This window comes from Lynx canadensis, chromosome B3 (assembly GCF_007474595.2).
Source record: "Lynx canadensis isolate LIC74 chromosome B3, mLynCan4.pri.v2, whole genome shotgun sequence".
In the NCBI taxonomy this organism is placed as follows: domain Eukaryota; kingdom Metazoa; phylum Chordata; class Mammalia; order Carnivora; family Felidae; genus Lynx; species Lynx canadensis.
Genome location: NC_044308.2, coordinates 83,788,545 through 83,813,004, shown reverse-complemented (window position 1 = coordinate 83,813,004; position 24,460 = coordinate 83,788,545). Strand labels below are relative to the sequence as shown.

The 24,460-nt window shown below is 40.2% G+C and overlaps 1 protein-coding gene and 1 pseudogene across 1 annotated transcript; one reads left to right on the top strand and one right to left on the bottom strand.

Moving 5' to 3' along the window:
• Window positions 1–805: 805 nt before the first annotated feature.
• On the top strand, window positions 806–22,693 carry SPTSSA (serine palmitoyltransferase small subunit A). The gene is made up of 2 exons (XM_030318918.1): window positions 806–967; window positions 21,535–22,693. The coding sequence occupies exons 1-2, from the start codon at window positions 865–867 to the stop codon at window positions 21,636–21,638; spliced, it is 207 nt and encodes a 68-aa protein (XP_030174778.1). The 5' UTR covers window positions 806–864; the 3' UTR covers window positions 21,639–22,693.
• On the bottom strand, window positions 10,081–10,471 carry LOC115516354 (annotated as a pseudogene).
• Window positions 22,694–24,460: the final 1,767 nt, after the last annotated feature.

Genomic DNA, 24,460 nt, shown 5'->3' with positions numbered 1-24,460 from the left:
TTGACCTGTAGGGTACCTATAGCCACTAAAAGAGGTATGCAGATATTCATTGTTAAGGTAATCTCTTGTCTTTAGGTTAAGGAGTGCAGGGGGATATGTTGTTCTATGTGTGTGTGTGTGTGTGTGTGTGTGCGCGCGCGCGGAGGAGGGAGGAGGCAATGTGTGCATCACTTCTTCAGAGACGCCTTCCCTGACCTCTTTGGTTAGGTGACGTTAGCCTCCCCACCCTCAGAGCGCCTTATTCTCCCTCTCTGCACGGGTCACAGCTGTTGTTGCATTTATGTGGTTAATGCCCGTCTCCCCTGCTAGATAGGAAACTGTTCGAGGCAAGGAACCCATCACGATCCTGTTAATCCCCGTGGGATGCCCAGTAGGATGCCTGAAGCATCACAGGCATTCTACGAATAGGTCTTCGACAAACGTTTCTGGGGCGAACTGGGGCTGCCGACCACCCCCGGTCGGCCTACCGCTACCCCACCAAGGACTAACTCCCCGCCCACCAGCGGCCGGGCCAGGCGGGGCGGGGTAGGGCGCGGCCGGCGGCGCGCGGCGGGGCGCTCTCGCGGGGAGGGTTCTCCCGCTCGCGTGGGCGCGGCCCGGGGAGGAGAGGGGGAAACCAGGGAGGGAGCGGGGCGACGCGTGGCCACGGCTGGGCCAATGAGCGCCGGCCGGGCGGGGCTCGCCGCCGGCTGCCTGGGCGCGCGCGGGGCTGGGCGTGCCAGCGGGTGACGCGCCTGGCCGGCCGGGCCAATGGGCTCGCGGTGGCGGGCGGGCGGGCCTCGCGGCCGGGGGCTGTAGGACGCTAACCGGAGGCCGGCCGGACAGACTGACGTTCGGCTTCAACGAGGAAGGCGCGTGGCGGGGATGGCGCTGGCGCGGGCCTGGAAGCAAATGTCCTGGTTCTACTACCAGTATCTGCTGGTCACGGCGCTCTACATGCTGGAGCCCTGGGAGCGGACTGTGTTCAGTATCCTGCCCAGGCCGCGGGCGCGGGGGCCGGGGGGCGGGGGAGCGGAGCCGGGCGGCATCCTCCTGGGCCCAGGCGCCGGGGTGGGGGCGGAGAGGCGGCTGTGCGGGGACGGCGCGCGCGCGGACTCGCTTCTTCGCTGCGGGCGAGCGGGGCGGAGGTCTCGGGGCCCAAGGGCGGCGGGCGTGCGGCTGGGGAGGGTGGGGGGGGGGGCTACATCCCTTGATCCGGGGTCGCCGGTGAGTCGCTTTGCCGAGGTAGAAGCGGCTTTATTACTGGAGGAAATCCCCTAGGGCGATGTCTAACCTGGTGCGTCCTCGCCGGCACTTCGGCCGCGCCTGCCTTTGGTTTCGTCCCCTTTGCTTTGGGAGGCAGGGACCGTGGAAGTGGAGCAAATCGCTCCTGGCTTTGGACGCCTTTGACCTTTAACTGTCCCTGAGTTAGCTGACTTTGGTCCTAATGAGAATGCTAACCCGTTTACTAGACTTTTAAAATCATATGAGTTTGTGTTTGTGACACCCCAATAGTTTTTTAAAAGCAGTTTGTTGTAGCTTTTTGGTCTCCAGGATGGGGAGTTTAAAAAGTGTTTTATTCATTAAGTTGCTGTTTTCACAGTCGAGCCCAGAAAGGAATTTGTGGTTAGTTGTAAATAGTGTTTGCAACTGTGTTTTCATAGATAGCTAATAAATACTTGTTAAAGACTATTGAATGGTCACTTGGAGCCAAGCAACTGTGCTGAGCGTTTTGCCTGTATCTTAACCCATCTAACTTTCATAACAACCTCACTTAATAAGCAAAGTTGTGTAAATAGGCTTTCTGAAGCCTGTGATGTTTGTGTTTTCATTTGCAGAATATAGTAATAATGAGCTGTAACTTTTTTTTTTGTTTTGTTTTAAATTTGGGGGCCAAATATAAAAAATATTTCACATAACATGTACTTCATACGGGGTTTCTCTTTTTTTAATTGAAGTATAGTTAACACAACGCTACACTAGTTTTATGTGTACAACAGAGTGATTTGACAACTCTGTATATTACACGGGCTCCTTTTCAATGTGGTTTAGTTTGGAGTAGCTTGAGAACAGCTTTGCAAATGCATTGTTGCATTCTGGTGGAGTGACTGAGATCATTTCCTTCCAAGCATTAATAAGTGTGCTTATTTGTGTTGAACTAGCATAAGGTTGTACTCAGAGCTGTTTTTTGTTTCAACACTTTGGAGGACTTTTAAGCTGCTTACAAGAAAAATTATTTATTTTTATTATTGTTTCTTTCCAAAGCTTTCCAGCACTTAAGAACCATATTTTTGGATTTAAAGTCTGAATGTAAAGTGTGCTCTGATTTCCTGCACCATTTATTTGTAGCTGCAGTTTAGTCTTACTCTAAGTTCTATAGGTTAGAGATCAAGCACCCGTGTAAAAGGTATATTAAGTATAGAAGCACAGACTTCTTGACTCGGTTAAAATCATCTTTTTTTAATTTTTTTTTTTATTTTTAAGGTTTATGTATTTATTTACTTAAGTAATGTGTACATCCAACATGGGGCTTGAACTCACACCCTGAGATCAAGAGCCACATTCTCTTCCAACTGAGTCAGGTAGGTGCCCCTCAGTTAAAATCAGGGGCTCCTGGGTGGCTCAGTGGGTTGAGCGTCTGACTTCACTCAGGTCATGATCTCACAGCTTGTGAGTTCGAGCCCTGCGTCAGGCTCTGTGCTGACAGCTCAGAGCCTGGAGCCTGCTTTAGATTCTGTGTCTCCCTCTCTCCCTGCTCCTAACCCACTCTCATTCTGTCTCTATCTCTCTCAAAAATGAATAGACATTAAAGAAATTTTTTTTAAAAAAAGAGCCACATTCTCTTCCAACTGAGTCAGCTAGTTTCCTTACTTAGATAATTTCAAAAACCCTCATATTCAACTGGGATTGACCTTCCAATTTACAACAACCATTAACATCTAGCTATTTCATTTCGGAGAAATAGAGAAGCAAATTCAGATGTTTAAGGATGCCTCTAGAAAAATAGAGGTGCCCCTCGGTTAAAATCAATTTAAAAGTGAATTTAGGATTGCCTGAGTGGCTCAGTTGGTTAAGGGCCCCACTCTTGATTGCAGCTCAGATCCTGATCTCACTGGTTTGTTCGATTGAACCCCCGTGTTGAGCTCTATGTTGACAGTGGTGAGCCTCCTTGACATACTCTCTTTCTCTCTCTCTCAAAATAAACATTTAAAAAAAAATGAATTTAAACAGTGTTGCACTAAATCGACACTCTTTAAGTAGGAGGTTGAATGTAGAGCTCACTGTCAGAGTCCATCAAAAGTTTTACTCTTAAAAGCTTTTGCTTGGATACATGCTACAGTGTCAATGGTATTAAGGTTTTCCTCTTATATTACAATAGTAGTAGTGTCCTGTAAATAAACCAGATGATGGCTCTTTGGGAGGGGGGTGGTGGCATAAATTATGAAATGAAATATAGTGTGTCTGTAGATTTTTCCCTTTGAAGCTTTTGACTTCTCATTGGTTTTTGTGACCAAGTGTTTTGTTTTTATTTTTAAAAAAATTTTTTTTCAACGTTTTTTTATTTATTTTTGGGACAGAGAGAGACAGAGCATGAACAGGGGAGGGGCAGAGAGAGAGGGAGACACAGAATCGGAAACAGGCTCCAGGCTCCGAGCCATCAGCCCAGAGCCTGACGCGGGGCTCGAACTCACGGACCGCGAGATCGTGACCTGGCTGAAGTCGGACGCTTAACCGACTGCGCCACCCAGGCGCCCCCCAAGTGTTTTGTTTTTAAAAAACTAGTGAGAACTGCAACAAACTAGCATCGGGGCTGTAGAACACTATGGCTTTAAATCTAAGATTAAAAAGGTATTATTTCAAAGTTCACATTATTGAATTAACGAAGGTGGAAATGTAATACTTTTGACATATGCCAGTCTTAAATTACTATCAGCTGTTGTGCTTCTATTCCAGTTGAACTTCTAGAGTTAAAGTCAGGCATTTAATTATTGTATACGATTTTGGAACATTGATTTGAAATTGAATCTTCATTCTAGGGCGGAGGAAGAAACTGAATGAGGAAGCTGAATGAGGAATTCCCCCCCAGTTATTAGGAGCTTTAATTACTGTGAAGTAGTTTGAATTTCTTAAGTTCATCAATAATTAGTAAGTTTCATATAGAACAGTTTTGTAGCCAGTTACATGGTTTTGAAAAGAGACATACTTTCTTAAAAATTGCATTGAATCCAGTCATTGCTGCTAGCAAATTAAAATTTCATGTAAGAAATTTGTCTGGCTGTCTGAAAAGTGGTCTCTGAGTTAGAAGTCCTAACTAAAGACTCTAGAAGAAGGTAATTGCACTAGTTTACATGTCACTGCTGTAATTCCTTTAATAAATTGAAGTTGTCCCTGTTTTAGGGAAACTGATAGCCTTCTATTAACTACTTCTGTACATTTTTCTAGAGGCATCCTTGAACATCTGAATTTGCTTCTCTATTTCTCCGAAATGAAATAGCTAGAAGTTAATGGTTGTTGTAAATTGGAAGGTCAATCCCAGTTGAATATGAGGGTTTTTGAAATTATCTAAGTAATGGGGCGCCTGGGTGGCGCAGTCGGTTAAGCGTCCAACTTCAGCCAGGTCACGATCTCGCAGTCCGTGAGTTCGAGCCCCGCATCGGGCTCTGGGCTGATGGCTCAGAGCCTGGAGCCTGTTTCCGATTCTGTGTCTCCCTCTCTCTCTGCCCCTCCCCCGTTCATGCTCTGTCTCTCTCTGTCCCAAAAATAAATAAACGTTGAAAAAAAATTAAAAAGAAATTATCTAAGTAAGGAAATTGTTACAAAAAATAATTTTAAATATGTTTTTTAAGGAAATGCATCTGTGTCAAGTCAGGCCCACTGCAAATGGTTCTTGAAAGAATAAGGTTTAAAAATCCATTTTGTAATTGTACCATGCTAGGGCCCATATCCTAAATTTTCTCTTACTTAAAAAAAAAAAAATTAATGCTTATTTTTGAGAGAGAGACAGAACGTGAATAAGGGAGGGGCAGAAAGAGAATCCAAAGCAGGCTTCAGGCTCCGAGCTGTCAGTACAGAGCCCGACATGGGGCTCGAACCCACAAACCGTGAGACGGTGACCTGAGCCAAAGTCAGATGCTCAACTGACTGAGCCACCCAGGCGCCCCCTAAATTTTCTCTTATCATCTGCTTTCTGTTACTATATTTGAAACGATAATTAGCTTTTTGTTTGTCAACCAGTACTTGAACATTTTCCGTGTGCAGACATGGTATCTGTCCTGCACGAGAAGGGGACGTGGCACCTGATTAAAACAGAAGGTAACAATCAAGTGAATGGAATAAGGGCAGAGTGGTATTACAATGAATACTACAGCAGAGCCTGCAGACTGTAATTCATTGAGCTCCATCTCCAAAGTAGAAGTTTTAACATGTTTCAAAAGCCCCCTTTCCCTACTGGCAGCCATCAGTGGGAAAGGAAAACACCAGGTTTTGTAACTAAGGCAAGTTTTGTAACCAGTGAGGCACTCCCTGTAGTGTCTCACTGGAAAACATTGTAACCATGCTGCTGAGAGGTACGGAAAAATTAAAAATATCTTGTTAAAATAATTTGAAGAATAAGTAAAAGTTATTTAGCTTTTTTTTTTAAGATAAAAAAGGACTTTATTCTGTAATCACTGAGCTATATTTGCCATCTTTCTATGACTTCTTATGTTTCCATGACATTTTATACTTCTATTTATTTTAGGCAAAATGTGGGCAGTTTTTTGGTTTATGTTAGGAATTAGATTTACCCTGAAAGACAATCTGTGTTCCTTCAAGAAAAGAAATTTTCTAAACCACAGTGCTGGGCACATAGATAGTGCTTGAGAAACATTTGTTTGTATATTGATTTGTCATTTCAAAGGAATTGCAGAAGTACTTAGGAATGGTAAAAGAGACCTGATTTTAAACTGGATTTGGGTAGCTTTGGAGCTTGGCTGTTGCTGGTGAAAAAAATTCAGTTCTTGGAGAGAATGCAAATTAAAAGAAGCAAAAAATACTATAGAGTGAAAGAACTTCTTTGATTTATTTTAAAAAAACGTTAACAAAATTTACTTTGTTATACATATTCATTTGTAAAATATGTATGTTTGAATTCTGCATTTCACAAGAATTAAGTGCTTCCTAATTGCCAGATACTATTCTAGGTAGTGGGGGTATGACTGAACAAAACAGATAAAAATATTTATTCTAATGCCACTAAATAAAAAATATAGGCTATTAAATTGTTATAGCTCTTCTAGAGAAAAACAAAACAGAAGAGGATAGGAAGTAGGAAGGAGTGTTTTTCAATTTTAGCTAGAGTGGTCAGGAAGGGCATTTGGAAAGATTTTTTTTTTACTTTTTTTTTTTTTTAACGTTTATTTATTTTTGAGACAGAGAGAGACAGAGCATGAACAGGGGAGGGTCAGAGAGAGAGGGAGACACAGAATCCAAAACAGGCTTCAGGCTCTGAGCCGTCAGCACAGAGCCCGACGCGGGGCTCGAACTCAGGGACCATGAAATCATGACCTGAGCCGAAGTCAGACGCTTAACCGACTGAGCCACCCCGCATACCACCTAGCATACCACCTGAGCCCCTGGAAAGATTTAAGCTGGCAGAGAATTCCAGGGGAATGAGCATTCTAGGCAGAAGGGACAGTAAGTATGAATGCCCCCAAACACCGGCATGTCTGTGTTTGACAGATAGCCAGGGGCCAGTGTGGCTGGGGCAGAGTGGAGGGTCGCATCAGTAGTAGGAGAGGAGGTCAGATGGTCAGATCCTGTAGTGTTGCCTAGGCACTGGATTAAGACTTCAGGAGATGAGGGGACGTGCTCATACCTTTTGAGTAGAGTCACTGAAATCTAGTAACAATTTTCTCATTGATATTTTAATATTTAATAAACTAGAGAAATAAGCCATAAAAACATACATTTCTCCCTGAGGCTCAAAGCTCTTTTCATTTTGAATGGAAAAAAATGCATCCTAGAACCGTTTTTTGGTCATTATTAATGTACTGAGTTCTATAAGTTTCCAAGAAAATGGACTATGTCTTCAAGGAAATTAGAGCCAAGCTTTAGGAAAAATTAGGATTTACACATGTTCTCAGATGGATCCACCCTGGGGTCATCGCAGTAGAGTGAGCTGGGCAAAAAGTCCTTGGGATGCAGGGCAGGAAGAACGTGGGGACTGAGAGTGCTCAGAGAACTTTCAGGGAGGTATTTGAGTGTTTTGGTTTTTCGTTTTTGTTTTTTCTCCCCCCAGATGGGAAGAGGGTGTGGCCTGGGATGCTGAGGTGTGCTGGGATAGTGGGTACGCCAGGCTGACTGGCTGGAACAGGGATTCTTTAAGGCAGAAGAAGTGGCAAGTGAAGTTGAGAAAGCAGGTTAGGGCCATTTATTAATTTACCAGATACTTCTGGGTGCATACCTTGTACCAGATGCTGGCTTAGGTGCTTGTGATACATCTGAGCAAATGAGACAAAGATCCCTTCCTTGTGGAACGTTTATAATTGAATTACATAGTATGCTAGGTGGTAAGCATTGTGGAAGACAGAGAAGTAGGTCAGTGGGATAAATGTGCAGATGGGATGGAGTTGTTTCTAAAGAGGATATGAGGAGAGGCTTCCCTGAGCAGCATTTGCGTAAAAACATAAAGAAAGTGATGGAATTAGAGAGTAGAAATCTAAGGGAAGAACACAGCTGGAGAGGGAATAGCCAGGGCAAATCCCTGAGTCCAGAGCCTGCCTGGCACGTATGAAGGCCATCACCGAGGCAGGTGTGGCTGGAGCAGAGTGACCACGGGGGAGAGGGCAGAGTCCGTGGAGATCCTGGCAGTCATGGTAAGGATTTTGGCTTTTAATCTTAGTTGAAAAGGATGCTCTTGGAAGGTTTTTGAGAGGAGTGATCCAGTCTGACTAAGTTTGAAAAGGTTTACTTTAGCTACAGGGTTTGGGAAAGATTAAGGGCCATGAGGGGAGGCAAGGGTAGAAGCAAAAGTAGGTATTTTGGATTGGGGTAGGCTTTGCATGATAATGAAAAAGAGAGCATTAAAAATTGAAAGGTGTATGCTGTGTCAGTAGCAGCTAAGTTAATTTATTTTTGTAGATTTTTGCTGTATCCTCAAATGCTAACAGCTAGAATTGAGAAGAATTTTTCTTTCATCTCAATATACTAAAGTATTTGAGAGTTTAGAAAATATGAATTTTTAAATTGTAAATAAAAATAGATCATACATCCTCATGGTTCAAAACTCAAAAGGCACCAAAAAGGTAGGTGGTAAAAGTCTTCTTTCCACCCAGCCACCTCAGGACAACCCATGTTACCAGTTTCCTGTGTATCTCTCCTGAAGTAGTCTGTGAAAACCTGGAAAATGCACTTAAGCTGTTTTTAATAGCGCCTGGTTTGGTAAAATCAAGGTTTTTATAAGCCAGGGGAGAGGTGTTTGAGGTGTATATTTTGCCTTGCCATTTTTGGAGTTACTAATAATTAAGTTAGTATTTTTATCTGTGTATTTCCTGTGTAACATATTTTTGTAAATAAACACAACAAACAAAACAAAATTGACCAAGAAACACTGTATTTTGGCCAGGGGGGAGCTTTAGCTCAGTGTCTCTGTCTTTGGCAGAGCTTCCTCTGAGCTATTCAATAGAAGGTATTATCATTAAAACCCCAATTCACCAGAGTCTTCTACTAGAACTTTCTTCTTAATGAGTACCTCTTTTGAAGAAAATGTTTGTATGTACAAAATCCTTTGATACTTTAAATAGAGTTCCAGTAAAAATCAGCATGTGGTTTGATGATTAGGCAAAAATATATTTTTTTAATGTTTATTTGTTTTTGAAAGAGAAAGAGCATGAGTGGGGGAGGGGCACAGTGGGAGAGGGGGACTGAGGATCCAAAGTAGGCTCTGTGCTGACTGCAGAGAGACCGATTCAGGGCTTGAGCTTATGAACTGAGAGATCATGGTCTGAGCTGAGTCAGACACTTAACTGACTGAGCCACCTAGGCAAAATTGTTAATATCAGAGAAAGTTACTTCTAGAAAGATATTTAGTAAATCAGTTTAATGCCTTTTAGAAAGATTTATCAAGGTGTCTTCAAACAAAATGTGATTTCAGAATAATGTTGAAATAGCCCAAACATTGCCTTCAGACTTCAGGAGAAAAAGAATTTCTTCCCACTAGTCTTCAGTCTTTTACATTTCATGCCATTTTCTTTTGAGATTCCTTTTGTAGAAATGAATGCAGCTCTCTGTTACAAGGGAGGGCTGAAGAGGGGGAAGCAGAGGTAAGAATAGTTGTAACTGATAAATTAATGCTTCCAAGCCTCCACCCCAGTGGTATTTAGACTTTTTGTGTAGCCCCTACAAGAACAAAAAGTAATGGGTATTATCTTGTTCATTTAAGTTGACATTTGAAACATTTCATAGTAAATTTAAACAGTTACAGTGGATTTAATTCCTTGCTTTTCATATGTATTTTATTATTTTATGTGTATTAGAAAGTGCAAGTAGGGGAGAGGGGCAGAGAGAGAATCCTAAGCAAGCTCCATGCTCAGCATGAAGCCTGATGTGGGGCTTGATCCCATGACCCTGGGATCATGACTTGAGTCAAAATCAAGAGTCAGATGCTCAACTGACTGAGCCACCCAGGTGCCCCTATGATTGTATATTTTTGTTAAAACCTTAAAACTATATTTTTTCTTGTATAATTCATAGAAAATGTTTATCGCATAACCTATTTGGAAACATCAGTCCTTATTGTGAAGCTAAATAGGCAAAATCAACCTTAATTTCTGTCAGAAAAAGCTCAGTGCCATTTTTCTGCTCAAGCAATTGTTACATAAACACTTTTACCCTTCTTGCCTTTTTTTTTTAATTTTATGACTTTATTTGACAACCAGTGCTTATTTCTCATCCATATTGACTGTAGATTTAAAAAAAAAAAATTTTTAATGTTTGTTTATTTTTGAGACAATGTGAGAGACAGAGTGCAAGCAGCGGAGGGACAGACAGAGGGAGACACAGAATCCGAAGTGGGCTCCAGGCTCTGAGCTGTCAGCCCAGAGCCCGACGTGGGGCTCAAACTCACGAACCATGAGATCATGACCGGAGCTGAAGTTGGATGCTCAACTGACTGAGCCACTCAGGCGCCCCTGACTGTAGATTTTTGAAAGTGGTGACAGGTCCATAGATAACCAATGTATTAAAGCTTGTCTGGTGAATCTTCATCCTACAACCACACATGGGTATGCCCTGGGCCATTCCTCATTCCTTTGACTCAGACGGTTTTGTGGAGCCTGGTGTCAGTGTGCACATCTGGACTTCCCGTCTCTTCATGGCAAATTTCCAGACTTTTGGCATGCTTCTTGAAGCCTACTCCATGGGTGTGCTTTTAAGTGCTGACATTGTATTATCTGGTCACTACCTCGTTGATGGCAGAAAGGCCCTTCTCACCATCCTTTTTTGTAGGAGCCATTCTGTCAGGCCCAGGCTGGGAAGCTGTCTCACTTCTGGATTGAAATTATTAAATGGATAGATCGATGAAGCTTGTAGCTGTGCCAGGAGTTTGTTACCGAGGTGAAATAAAGTACAACTCAAGGTAGTTACTATTCCTTTGTTTGCTGTCCCAAAAATTATTTTATACCCTGGGGAAATGCATAATTTTGGATTCAGGAAGTAAAGTGGTAGAAATGAAGTTGTAAGGGGGGATGGGAAGGAGAGAACTAGCAGATCGTGATAATGCTCAGATCAGGCTTTAGGAGAGTCAGTGGCAGCTGAAGATCTGTAAACCCTTCCCTTTAACAGATCCTAACCTTCTGGAAAGTCTTGTATCTCCAAGGCTCCTGTGCTTTAGTTCAAAGACAGCTGCTCTAGCCTGTTTTACCCTGCCTTGATGTTGGGTTGGCTAAATGAAAATGTTAGAATATCCCTTATCTATACTCCTTTGGATATTATAATTTTTTCTTTAATAGCTCTCAGGAAAGATGGAAGATGAATAAAACTGTATTACACAAGAACTGTGTGTGTGTGTGTGTGTGTGTGTGTGTGTGTGTACACTTATGACCCTGAGATTGAGTCACATGCTCTACAGACTGAGCCAGATAGGCATCCCATCCACTACAAATTTTCAAAGACTTTGTGACCCACCCCCTAGGCTTTAACATTTATGGTACTTAGGAGCAAAGATAAGATGGATTCTTTTGTTAAAAAACAAAAAAAAAAACCCCAATGCTCAAATTTAATAATTAAAACTATATGTTCCAGAAGATCTACTTAATAGAGCGTATATACTTTTCATAAACTGGAATGCTTAAAAAATAGTAGTTATGAAATGATAGAAAGATAGTATTTACGATCAATAGCTATGAAAAGTAGAATTACTTTTCTAATTCTCAGTCAGTTGAGCGTCTGACCGGCTCAGGTCATGATCTCACTGCTTGTGAGTTTGAGCCCTGAGTGGGGCTCTGTGCTAACAGCTCGGAGCCTGGAGCCTGCTTCAGAGTCTCTGTCTCCCTCTCTCTGTGCCCCTCCTCCACTTATGCTCTGTCTCTCTGTCCTTCTCTCAAAATAAATAAAACATTTAAAAAAAAAAGAATTACTACTAATAAAAAATTTTTAGCCATCACATGTGTTCCTGAAAAAATCCCCAAGTTATAGGGTTTATGGGAAAATAGCACTAGAGCACTCAAAATCTATACAACTTAGTAAGCAAGCACTAACTAAAACAATAATTGACATCTTGGGGGGATAACTTGGATAGCCCAGGCAGGCACGCTGGGGGCTGCCTCAGAGGACATTAAAAATGCATGGGCAGAATTGACTGGAAATGCTAAGTAGTGTAGATGGTGTGGGCTGCCATTAAAGAGGTACAGGAAGGAGTCAGTTCAACCTGCCACTAGCTAAGAATTGTGCTAGCCTGGAGGTGTGCTTTTCTGGAGAGGGAGCCTGGGTGCAGATACTAACTTTTAATTTTTTTTTTAATTTTTTTAAACGTTTATTTATTTTTGAGACAGAGAGAGACAGAGCATGAATGGGGGGAGGGTCAGAGAGAGGGAGACACAGAATCTGAAACAGGCTCCAGGCTCTGAGCTGTCAGAACAGAGCCCGATGCGGGGCTCGAACTCACGGACTGCGAGATCATGACCTGAGCCGAAGTCGGCCGCTTAACCAACTGAGCCACCGAGGCCCCTCACTTTTAATTTTCTTAAAATAGGGCTCAAAGGATTCTTGCCTGTGCAGCATCTAAGCTAAAGGATGTTTCTTGCTGAAGGTTATAATTCTTCTCCCACTTAATCTGGCTCCCCTAACTTATGAAGAATCCTGTATGAAACAGTACAGCTCCTATGTTATGCTAGTCATGTGTGAGCTAGCTGATATTCCAGGAATGTATCACAGCAGAACAGATTATATTTCAGAGCAGGCTGGGGGTTTTGTCCCCTTGATCCTGGGACTTCAAATCTGCATGAAATTAGAAGCTTTAATTACAAAGGTGCACAATGATACACAGCCTGGGTGTTTCTGGGCTCAGAGCTGCAAACCATTTCCAGGACTTCAGTTCAGAGTTGAACATGATCATTGGTGGTTTCAGCAGCATGTTTTTTTGTTTCTTTAGTTTGTCATCAAGTTGTAGTTTCTGAAATCAATTTCCATCCTTTGATGTAATCATACTACGCAAAGTTTAGAGAATGTGTTTTGCTTGCTAAATACTTAAAAAAAATTTTTTTTTGACGTTTATTTTTGAGAGAGAGAGAGAGAGACCGACCATGAGTGGGGGAGGGGCAGAGAGAGAGGGAAACACAAAATCTGAAGCAGGCTCCAGGCTCTGAGCTGTCAGCACAGAGCCTGATTCGGGGCTTGAACTCACAAACTGCAAGATCTTGACCTGAACTGAAGTCGCATGCTTAACCGATTGAGCCACCAAGGTGCCCTGCTAAATACTAACTTCTGATGCTAATGTGATGTCCTTTAAAATGACCCATGGATATCAAATTGACTAACATACACAGGACTGTAACAGTATCAGTATCTTCTACTTGCTTTTATTTTAAGGTAACCAGAAAAGTATCAAGAGATAGTTGATATATTTGGTAAAAATGCACTTTCTTAACATTTCTCTTGGTGATGATCTCCAGGTGTTTTTTTTTAATTTTTAATTTTGATTTGAATATAGTTAATATACAGTGCTATATGAGTTTTGGGTGTGCAATATAGTGAATCAGTAATTCTGTACATAACTCGTTACTCATCAGGATAAGTGTGCTGTTAATCCCCCTCACCTATTTCACCGATCTTCCTACCCAACTCCCCTCTGCTGACCAGCAGTTTGTTCTCTCCAATTAAGAGTCTGTTTTTTGGTTTGTTTCTCTCTCCTTGTTTGTTTCTCTCCTTTGCTTGTTTGTTTTGTTTCTTAAATTATACATATGAATGAAATTACATGGTATTTGTCTTTCTCTGATTGGCTTGTCTCTCTTAGCGTTATTCTCTCTAGCTCTATCCATGTTGCAAATGGCAAGAATCAGTGCATTGAAATTATTTAGATTTGTGAAGAGATATGAGTTGTACCTGCTGGAACAGAGGTCCCTGGCCTTTTCCCAATGAGAAACTACTTTTGATTTCTCCAAAGTCTTGTGAATAGGTTACTAAGGTAGGCGGTGATAGTGCAGTTACTGGCTGGGACGGAAAGTGTTAGTTGCTGTGGTCTTGCTTCTGATGTACTGTACTTATCTTCAAAGCATTTCCTCTCTTTGTTATCAGGATTTTTTTATTTTTATTTTTTTTTATTGTAAGTCTCTGGGAAAAGGGTTGGGTATGGCCCTTATATGAGCAAAAGAAATCTTTTTTTTCCTATCTAGCTGGAAACTTATCAGCTGATGATTAGTTGGGGTTTCCTGTTAAAGAACAGCAAACAACATACAGATATATGGTTTCACATCTATTTGCTTTTAAATCCACTGAACCCATAAAACATTTATGTTATATCCAGGTTATAAATAACCTGATTGTTCATTCAGTCCTTGAACAAACATTTATCTTCAGCGCCTGCACATATCCTGGCACATTATCTGCTCAGTTCTTGAATGATTTATGAAGCACCTGCTTTATCTAGCAATGCATTACAGCTGCAAGCCAAGGGGCGGCTGAGCCAATGTACTCTGGCCCTTAAGCACTTAAAATTCAGTGGTAGAGGCAGTTACAAACACACACATTTTTTTTTTTTTTTAGTTTTTGAGGTTTTTTTTTTATATTCCAGATTTTCCTAGCTTTATACATCTCGAATCATATAGCCCCCCTCTAGAATGTCAACCCCGTTAATTAGTGTACTGCTACTGGTATGTATATCTTTCAGACAACAGTAAGGGTTTTCTTAGATTATTCTGTCATTTTGAGTATTGCTTTCCAATGTATGCATGTTACAAAACATTGATTATTTACATTTTTTCTCTGTGTGTATGTGAAACAAGATTACATCAGGGGTGGATGAGAGTTGCCTAAGTGCCCTCTCCATGCAGGTGGTATCCTAAGATGTTAATGCAGGAAGTGGCCTCTTTTTATGGAGAAGAAACTGTTCCAGAGGGATTGTGATGTCTCAGAATTGTACTGTAAATTAATAACAAATTAGTAGCAGGGTGACCTTGGGAAGTTCCCAAACATTGTGTAAGTCATGATGTTAAATGCCTATGGCCTCAAACAATAGGATTTTTTTTTTTTTTTGTAATTTTTTTTTTCAACGTTTATTTATTTTTGGGACAGAGAGAGACAGAGCATGAACGGGGGAGGGGCAGAGAGAGAGGGAGACACAGAATCGGAAACAGGCTCCAGGCTCTGAGCCATCAGCCCAGAGCCTGACGCGGGGCTCGAACTCATGGACCGCGAGATCGTGACCTGGCTGAAGTTGGACGCTTAACCGACTGAGCCACCCAGGCGCCCCGGATTTTTTTTTTTTTAATTTTAAAATGTTTGAGAGAGAGAGACAGCGCAAATTGGGGAGGGGCAAAAAGGGGGGGAGACGCTGAATCTGAAGCAGGCTCCAGGCTCAGAGCTTTCAGCACAGAGCCCGATGCGGGGCTCGAACCCACAAATGTGAGATCATGACCTGAGCTGAAGTCAGATATGCATAGAAGAATTTAAAGTTTTGACACTTTAGTGTTCACAAATAGAGTTTAAGTTTCAGATTCTTAGAGTAGTTAACTCACTGAGCCACCCAGGTGCCCCTCAAATAATAATTTTAATAAGGATTGTATTGCCTTTTGTTGCACAATAGATTTGATTCAAAATTCTCACATGAACCCTGAAAGGTAGGTGATGTGTGTCCTTATTTTATAGATAAGGAGACTGGTGATCACAGAGTTTTTGACACAATCAGGAATTGGCAGCGTTACAGCTCAAACCTAGGTTTTCTCCAGTGTCATGGTGTTTCCAGAACTCATTTCTTGTGCTTCACAGTGTATGGAGTATACTTTAAACTTTGAGAGGTGTATTTAAGAATGCGATGGATTGAGAAATCTGATCAAATGCCAGATAGCAAATTATAGGTAGTATACTCTCTGTGAGGAAACTTCTAAGGAGATGAACATCACACATTCCCTAACCTTGCAAATGTCACAATAAAACCAGTACTCAGTAAAACTGCCATTTTAAATGGTGTCAAGCATAATCTCAGGGAATGTTCAACTCAGTTACACTGGAGCTGTTTCAACTACATTGCTTGAATTGGCATTTGTAGAAAGCTACTCATAAAAGGGGCATTCTTTCTGCATTTTTTGCAAGGTGATTATTAAGGGTCGTAAAAGTTCCTCATGGACCCATTGTCTACTTATTCACCTATTGTGAGTTGTGTAGTCATGGTTTAGTTAAGTTGGTTTTAAATATTTTCTTATGTTTGAGAGCTTTAAGATAATTTTTGGGAATAATTTTGACATTTAATGGTACAGAAAACTTACTGTTAAAGCTTATTTAGTTGCTGTGATTCTGGAAATAATTAGAAATAGGATCAGAATATAGAAACATTTGGGGGGAGACACAGGATAAAAGTTAAATTTAATAAGTGGCTATGAGTGAAAGGTTAGGTTAAGTTTTTTTTTTTTTTATTAAATAATTCTTTGAGCAGTTTATAAATTGGCATTTTTGCCTCTAGGCTCAAGTGACTTTCAGTATTTTTCTGTTTATCATGGCCAGAATTGAGAATTGTTGATTTCTGAGAGCTAAGACTTTCTATTTCCTAGTGGCAAAGTAGGCCCAATGATGTCTAACTCAAATTTTGTAAGGGAGGAGAATCCTTCACACAGAACAGTTTTTAGTCTAGTACTGTATGTAGCTTCATTTTCCTTTACAGTTCTTATTAAAAGTTATTGACTATTCAGGCATACAAAAACTCCATAAAGAATAATATAGTGAATGTGCATTTACTACCAACTAGGTGAAGAAAAACATTACTAATACATTTGAAGCTCCATTTATACCCCTTCTAAGTTGTTTCTCCTTCCTTCCTCTCCCCATTTCACCTTACCAAGTAGACATCCTGAATTTAGCATATATAATCATTATTTATTTCCTATTGCTTTTACTCCATATGTATATGCATCACAGCATAATGCTATATAAGATCATGAACTCTAGTATCTTATATTTTAATCAGGCAAAAAAAAAAAACCTTTTCAAGTTTGGTAAGTTCTTATTTCACTGGCAAGACATACATTTTTTAATGTTTATTTTTGTGAGAGAGAGAGCACGCGAGCACGAGTGGGGGAGGGGCAGAGAGGGAGACAGGATCTGAGCAGGCTCCTCACTGTCAGCTCAGAGCCCGATATGGGGCTTGAACTTGCAAAATGTGAGATCATGACCTGAGCTGAAGTTGGACGCTTAACTGACTAAACCACCCAGGTGCCCCGCAAAACATATATGCATAGAAGAATTTAGAGTTTTGACACTTTAGTGTTCACAAATAGAGTTTAAGTTTCAGATTCTTAGAGTAGTTACCTGTTAAGGTAATTTGTGCATGCTTCTTAACTGATATATTCTCCATACTAAATTAAAGAATTATAATTAAATTTATAATATAAAGAGTATGTAATATAATCATTCAAATGACTGTTTTTAGTAATCATTTCCTACTTGATTGAATTTGAGCCAGTGACCTGAAGATCTTTACCATTTCCTTTACTTGGTATGTACACTTAAATAAAAGCTGTAAAAATCTAAAAAAACATTTTGAAAATACGGTATTGCCTAGAAATGGACTTTTATTTTTTCTGTAGTCACTATAAAGTTTTTCACCACAGTAATATGTGGAATATGTAGAAAGCACTGCAGTGAATCTAGAATCAATGTTTCTTGAGCAATTTCATTATTCATCAAATATTTATTGAGTGTGTGTTACGTTAGATGTTGGAGATACAAAAATAATAAGACATTGTTCCTGTGCTCAAGGAGTTGATAATATGGATGAGATAAATACATTAAAAAAAAATAGGTAATGTCAAGTGATAAGTGTTGAATTATATGAATAAAGAGCTTTATGAGCAGTAGGGCCAGGAGGTTGGGAGTAAGAATGGGAAAAATATGAATGCTAGAGAAAGCCTCATAGGAGAGAGGGTAACTACCCAAGCTCTAAGAATGATTGGGTTTTACCAGAAGGAGTAGGATTTTTCATATATACGAAGGTATTCATAGTGGTTAAGAACACAGATTTTTGGAGTGTGACTGATTTGGTTTGGAATTGGTTCCATTGCTTCCTCTGATTTTGAGATTCAGGGTTACTTGAACTTGCTGGAGGATTTAACACAGTGTTGGGCGCACACTAGACATTCACGGAATAAAAGCTGCTATTACCACACTATTATCCTGACTCCTGTTATTATTAAACCATAAGCAGAAGCAGAGCAGTATGAAAATACACAGCATTGTTTTCTGAGACTCACGTAATATGGCTGTGAGTAGGATATGTTTGTCGGGGGAATTATTTGGAGTGTTGGAAGGCACAAGGGAAAAGTAGTATAGTAGGTGGTGCTGTTGGTCTTCACCTCAACCCCCTCTACTGGCTGATGTGTCTCTCCTCTTTTGTCTTCTACCTGTCCCGTTCTTCAGAGTATTGGCCTTCGCCAAGGCAGCTGTCTTATTCAGGTGGGTTTTTCTCACCCAGTTCTGCAGCCAATGATTGACAGATAAAGGGACAGAAAAAGTCAGGCCTCTTGCCTCAAAGCAAAACATGTGGTCCAATTCATGCTCCAGAGCATCCTGTGGGAGCTGAGCCCCTGAACCTACTTAGCTTTTTCTCCCTGCTCTGTTTTGCTCTACTCACCCCTTTATGCTAAAACTCCCTCAAGAATAACTTGTACAAGAATCGCTGTCCCAATCACTCAATTTCTGTCTACTTCTATGGACTCCAACCTAAGACAGATACTTTGGACTAGATTGGAAAGGTCCTTGGATGTTTCGGCTTACAATTACGCATGCTGTCCTGTAACACCGGGAAGCCTATCTGCGCTGACAGCAGAGAGCCCGACAGTGGCTCAAACTCACGAACTGTGAGATCATGACCTAAGTTGAAGTCCGATGCTTAACTGACTGAGCTACCCAGGAGCCCCCGGAAGCCTAATGTATTTTGAAAGGATCACTTTAGTAAAGAGTGGCATGGAAAGTGGCTAACAGCCTAGAATCAGAGCTTTGGCAAGATTAAGGAACGATAAATACCTCAGTCATTTATTATCGATTAGGGTAAGGGAACATGAGATATAAAAGTCATTTGTAGGGGTTGGGAAGAACTGAGAAGTCTTAGATAATTTGAATCTGGGGAGGAGGAATCAAATTTCTGGATTTAGTGACTAGGCAAATTGTTAATAATTATGTCAACTATTTCAAATAGTTAAAAAAAAAATAAGACAGACTCCTAGAAAGAGGTAGTTTTGGAGAAAGTTATTGAGTTCAGTTTTGGCTCTGTTGAACTTAGGAAGTACCTCAGAAGTTTCATAGGTGAAAATGTTTAGCAAGTTGTAGGAAATCCCTGTCTGCAGTACAGAAGGTGGGTTCAGGTCAGCAACATTAAGGTGATTGTTCAGGCCATAAGAGTTTGTAGGGTCCAATACAAAACATTAGGGATTCTATTTTGTCATTAAGAATGTTTTCAGCTACAAGTATAACAGACATTTTACAACTTGTTCAAGAGTAAAGAGACTTTATTGGCTTCTATATCTAAAAATCCACTGGTGAGGTAAGCTTCAGGTGTTTTGATGAGGTTTCTGGCTCCATTTTCCTGTGATTATTTTTGTTGCAATAATAATGTGGCAGCTTTGTTCTGAGTTGTGCTTTCCTCATGGAGGCAAAGTGACTCCAGTGATTCCAGGATTCCATCAACAAACTGCATATTCCATAAGGCGAGAGAGAGAATGAATCTGTGTTCCTTAATTCCTGGTAGAAGTCCTAAACTTTGAGCTGGCTGATCAGTTTTGAGAGTGGGAATTATTACAAAGATAATTTCTTTTTTTAATGTTTATTTATTTTGAGAGAGAGAGTGCGTGTGAGTGTGAGCCCACATGAGTGGGGTAGGGGCAGAGAGAGGGAGAGGGAGAATCCCAAGCAGGCTCCTTGCTATCAGCACAGAGCCTATGCGGAGCTTGATCCCATGAACCATGAGATTGTGACCTGAGCCGAAATCAAGAGTCTGACGGCTAAGCAGTTGAGCCACCCAGGCGCCCCAAAGAGATGGGTTTTCTAGTTGGTTAAGATCAGTCGGGGCTGGAGATGGGAAAGGTTAGGCCCATCCAGAGAATGTGACTGCCATTCTAAGAGTAGTGGAGTGTATGTTTGGGAGAAAAGCACAAAATTCACTCTAATTATCTTACATATGAGGGACAGATAGGGAAAAAGAGCCAGTGACACAGGAAAATGGTGAGAGAAATGGGAGGAGAGTCCTGGAGAAAAGCACCTTCTTAGCCAGAGTGGGAGGAGTTTTGAAGGGGAAGGACTGAAATTGTCCATTCAAATAGCCATTGGATTTGATAGGTGGCCATTGGGGACCTGCGAACTGTGTCTGTAGCCTGCAGGGGTAGAATTTATATGGTTGTGTGGGTGATGGGTAATGATATGAAAGCAATAGGCATTTTTTTTTTATTTTAAGAAATTAAAGGGTATATAGAAAGTGGTAGCTTAAGAAAGAACTGGATTAAGAGAGGCTGAGAAATAAATTAAAAAAATGATTATGGGAGACTTTCATCCATGTTTACTGGATGAGGAGAATGAATTTAGGGTTTGAGTTGGATAGCTTCAGTTTGTGCTCTGGCTCAAAAGACAGTTAAAAAAAAAAATTTTTTTTTAAGGTTTATTCAATTTTAGACTAAGCACGAGTGGGGGAGGGGCAGAGAGAGGGAGACACAGAATCTGAAGAAGGCTCCAGGCTCTTAGCTGTCAGCACAGAGTCCAATGTGGGGCTCGAACTCACAAACCATGAGATCATGACCTGAGCTGAAGTTGGATGCTTAATTGACTGAGCCACCAAGCACCCCAAAAGACAGCTTTTTGTAGAGCCCTGTGTTTTGTCAGGCTCTGATGAATAACAGTCATGATAAACATCTCACAAGAAAGCTGTTAGAGCAAGCAAGATAATATATAAAAGAGGTTTGTCAACTGAACTGTTATACAAATATTAGTTGGTAGGTAAGCACGTTGTTTATTTAAACCCTATCTTCTTGTGCAAGAATGTAAGGTATTATAGAACTACTATTATGTAGAACTGAAAGGTATGAAAGACGAGTGGGGGCAGGGGAGAGAGAGAATACGAATGAATGAATTCATAAAATGTGGTCCCAATTCAGCAGCAGTTATTCCTTTTAACATGGTTACATGACAGCAAAGCAAAAAGCCCTTAGATTTGACATAATTTCTGTTAGCAGTATTTTGTGTGGCCCAAGAGGAGGGCCCCTCATTGTTTTGAACATATACATTTCAGTTCCTTTGGAATGAGGACAAAGGAACACAAAACAGATGTTTATTGTTTTGGTTATCAAGATGACTTTTATTGGATGTTGCAAAGTTTAGTGATAATGATAAATGTTTAACAGTAGCTGGTTCTGTCACCTTATGTGTCGTTAGGTATATATGATTGATCTTAGCTGAGGCTCTAAAGCCAGCACTTTTAACCAAATAGTCTAAATAGTTCTAAAATTCTTGGATCAGACGTTCTTATTATTAAAGTTGGTAGACCTTTTGAAGTCATGAAATGCCATTTTATTCCTATACATTTCTGTTTCTTAGGTTGAACAGTGTCACTTTCTGCTTCAGTTGAAGCAGTCTGATGTTTTGAAGCATAAATAGGGGGAATAACAGTACCTATCTTGGAAGGTGATAGTGAAGATGAAGTGAGCTACAAAACTTAGAATAGTGCCAGGTGCGTTAATATTAGTGGCTAGAATGGTTAGTTCTTGACATATATGAGAAAGCACTAAGTGAGTGAATGGGTACTTCAACATAAAACAGTTGAAAAAACTTTTGGGATTTACTTTTGAATAAATTAAGAAAAAGTAAATTGTTTCCTTAACTATGACTCAGATTCCATGCTGGTTTCCATCGTGGGGATGGCCCTGTACACAGGATATGTCTTTATGCCTCAGCACATCATGGCGATATTGCACTACTTTGAAATTGTACAATGACCAAGACGTGACCAGAATTGAGCGGTTCCTTGGGGAAGATCCACCTTCTGAAGTTGGGATGAAACTTCATCAGATGTCCTAAGAAACTCTACTAGATGTCAACATAACTAACCCTATGAATATAAAGACTAAAATTCATGAGTAGAACAGGAAAATAATCCTGACTCATGTGTTGTGTTCTTTATTTTTAATTTTAAAAGAGGCTCTTGTATAGTAGTTTTTGTGTATTTTAACATTGTAGTCATTTGTACTTTGATATCAGTATTTTCTTAACCTTTGTGACTGTTTCAATATTACCCTGTGGAAGCTTTTCTTAATGTAACTTTGAGTACATTTTAATTGCCTTCTATTTCTAAAACCCAAAGTCATTAGTTGGGCTTTACTGTTCTTGCTATTGTATGGCACATACATCTGCCTGGATATATTTCTACTCTTGACCAAAGTTTTGTAAGAAACAATACAAGATTTGGGGCAGGGGGATGGGGAGGGAGGATATTTTATTGAGAACTATTTACAAAAGATTTAATCTGTAAGTTTGAACTCAGGAGTACAGTTTTAGCTATCTAGACTCTACTCTTAACAGCTTTTGCTTTAAAACTATTAAAGTATTTCTTAATAATGAAAAAGAAAGATCTTGCTAAAGTTAAAATAAGGAACATTTCACCTTTTAAATATTTAATTTTTATGTGGACTCATTTCCAGAAAACTTTGGTGATGATTCTTGTGACAAAAGCATTAAATAGCATTAATAGCATTATTATGTAATGCTTATATACCATAGAGTTTTTAGTAGAAAGTAAATCAGTTTCCTCTGAGGGTTATTATTAACAATGTACTTGCTTAAATTTAGTTTCATGATTGTACTGGGTGCTGCAAATGCATTTGCACATTGCAATAAGATATGATGAGATGAATTGTTAAAAACTAGCAAAAAGAAATGTCAACTTGGTTAAAATCCTTTCACTCTTTGTATTTTTTTTTAAGATTTTTATTCCTTAAATGTAAAATGACTACCTAATTTTTTGATGTAACTCATTAAATTCAAAGAAAAATCAGCTGATGTAGCAGTATATTTTTTCTCCAGTTGTTAAATATTGATCTAGTACTTACATTTTTCTGAATTGATTGTTGTGGACAAGTAAGCAGTAAGTATATCTTAAAATGTTTCTCAACATAAAAGTAATGCTAATTAGGAATAGACATTTTAACATGCCTCCCATAATAGTTTCACTGTTTTAAAAAATGTAACTATTTTTGGCTCTCAGTTTTAAAGACTAGACTTTTGAAGTGTTTTCTAGCCTAGAGGTATGGAGTTTAGTGTCTTCAAAGAGTCCATTTATACCATCACTATTAAATAGGGATGGTGAAGATAATATGTAATTATTTAGTTTCAGTATTCATACTGTCTCATATTGATGAATATGAGGATTTAACTTTGGATTTGTTCAATTAATGCTCAAATTTGGTTTTCCCCTGTTGATGCCTCGTAGAGAACCATTGACAAGTGGATGTCTAATATCTGTATCTCTGGTGAGTTGAAGACAGGGAAAGTTGAAAATCACTAGTTTAGATGGGTATACAGATGACTTATCCCAGCCCTCTACTCAGAAATCTTTAATTCATCCTTGCTCTTCTCCAAAATCCATTAAATTGCTGTTGTGTAGCTGGTGATTGTTATGATTTACATGACTACACTGGCCTGTGAGATAGATGGAAGAGAAGTTTAGCTTTACAGAGAGGATCTTGAGGAGAGCCAGAAAGAGAAATAGGAACGGGTCCATTGAGAGGTAATCAGAGCAGCATTCTCTCCACCAACTGAAGCGAGTCTGGTCTATTTGTTAGTAAATAATGAATTGGGAAATCATTCTACTTTATCTGTTTACAAGAAGGTACTTATTAGACAGTGCGCCATGAGTTTATTACATTTCTGTATGTCTTCCAGACAGAGGTACTGAATATTTTTTCTGGAATATTTTTCAAGGACGCTTGTATGATAGGGAGAAGATAGAACAGAGATAATGTCTCCCTCTGGAACAAAGGAAAAATTACAGCCTTAGAAGATAGTGTCTCTGGAGCAAAGGACACTATGAAAGATTTGGGTTCCCTATGCTCAGGGTTCCTCCCTATAACACACCCCTCTGCATGTATACATATCACCTGGCTTTTCCTTTCATTGTCCTGTTGGAATTGGAACTTGGGAGCCAGAGCAAGACAGTGATACTTTGGCTATTGCTGTGAGTAATAAAGTCTTTTGTATCCAACCCTAGAATCTCAAGTCTTCTGCCAGGACCCACAAAACCGTGCCATACTAACTTGTTAGCTTGCAAGTAGGGTAAAGTCTCAGACGCTTCAGAGTTCTTGAGTTTTGGAGATGAATATGGGAGGCCCACAGAGACATGGTCTTCCAGAAGAGGAATGGTAATGGCCCCACAGGCCAGACTGAAGGTTGAGACAATTCCCTGTGATCCAGTAATAAATGCTCTTTCCCAAGCATTGGGTGGGTTATGGGAATAAGGGTCCCCCACTATCCTGCTTGTTAATTAATGATTAGAGGCTGAGCAGTGAGAGGTAGGATTGAAAGAAGCTGCCTAAAGGGTGTGTTAGTTGTTGGTCACTCTCCTCTGGGCAGGTTGAAGAAGGAATCTTAGGATAATTGGACAACTCTAAAGTCAGTGTGGCTGTGGCTGCTAAGCAAAAGAATCTCAAAAATTGATGGCATCAGCAGTGAGAGGCATGTTATTTATTTATTTAAAAATTAAAATCTTTATTTTTGAGAGAGAGAGAGAGGAACAGAGAGAGAGGGAGGCACGGAATCCAAAGCA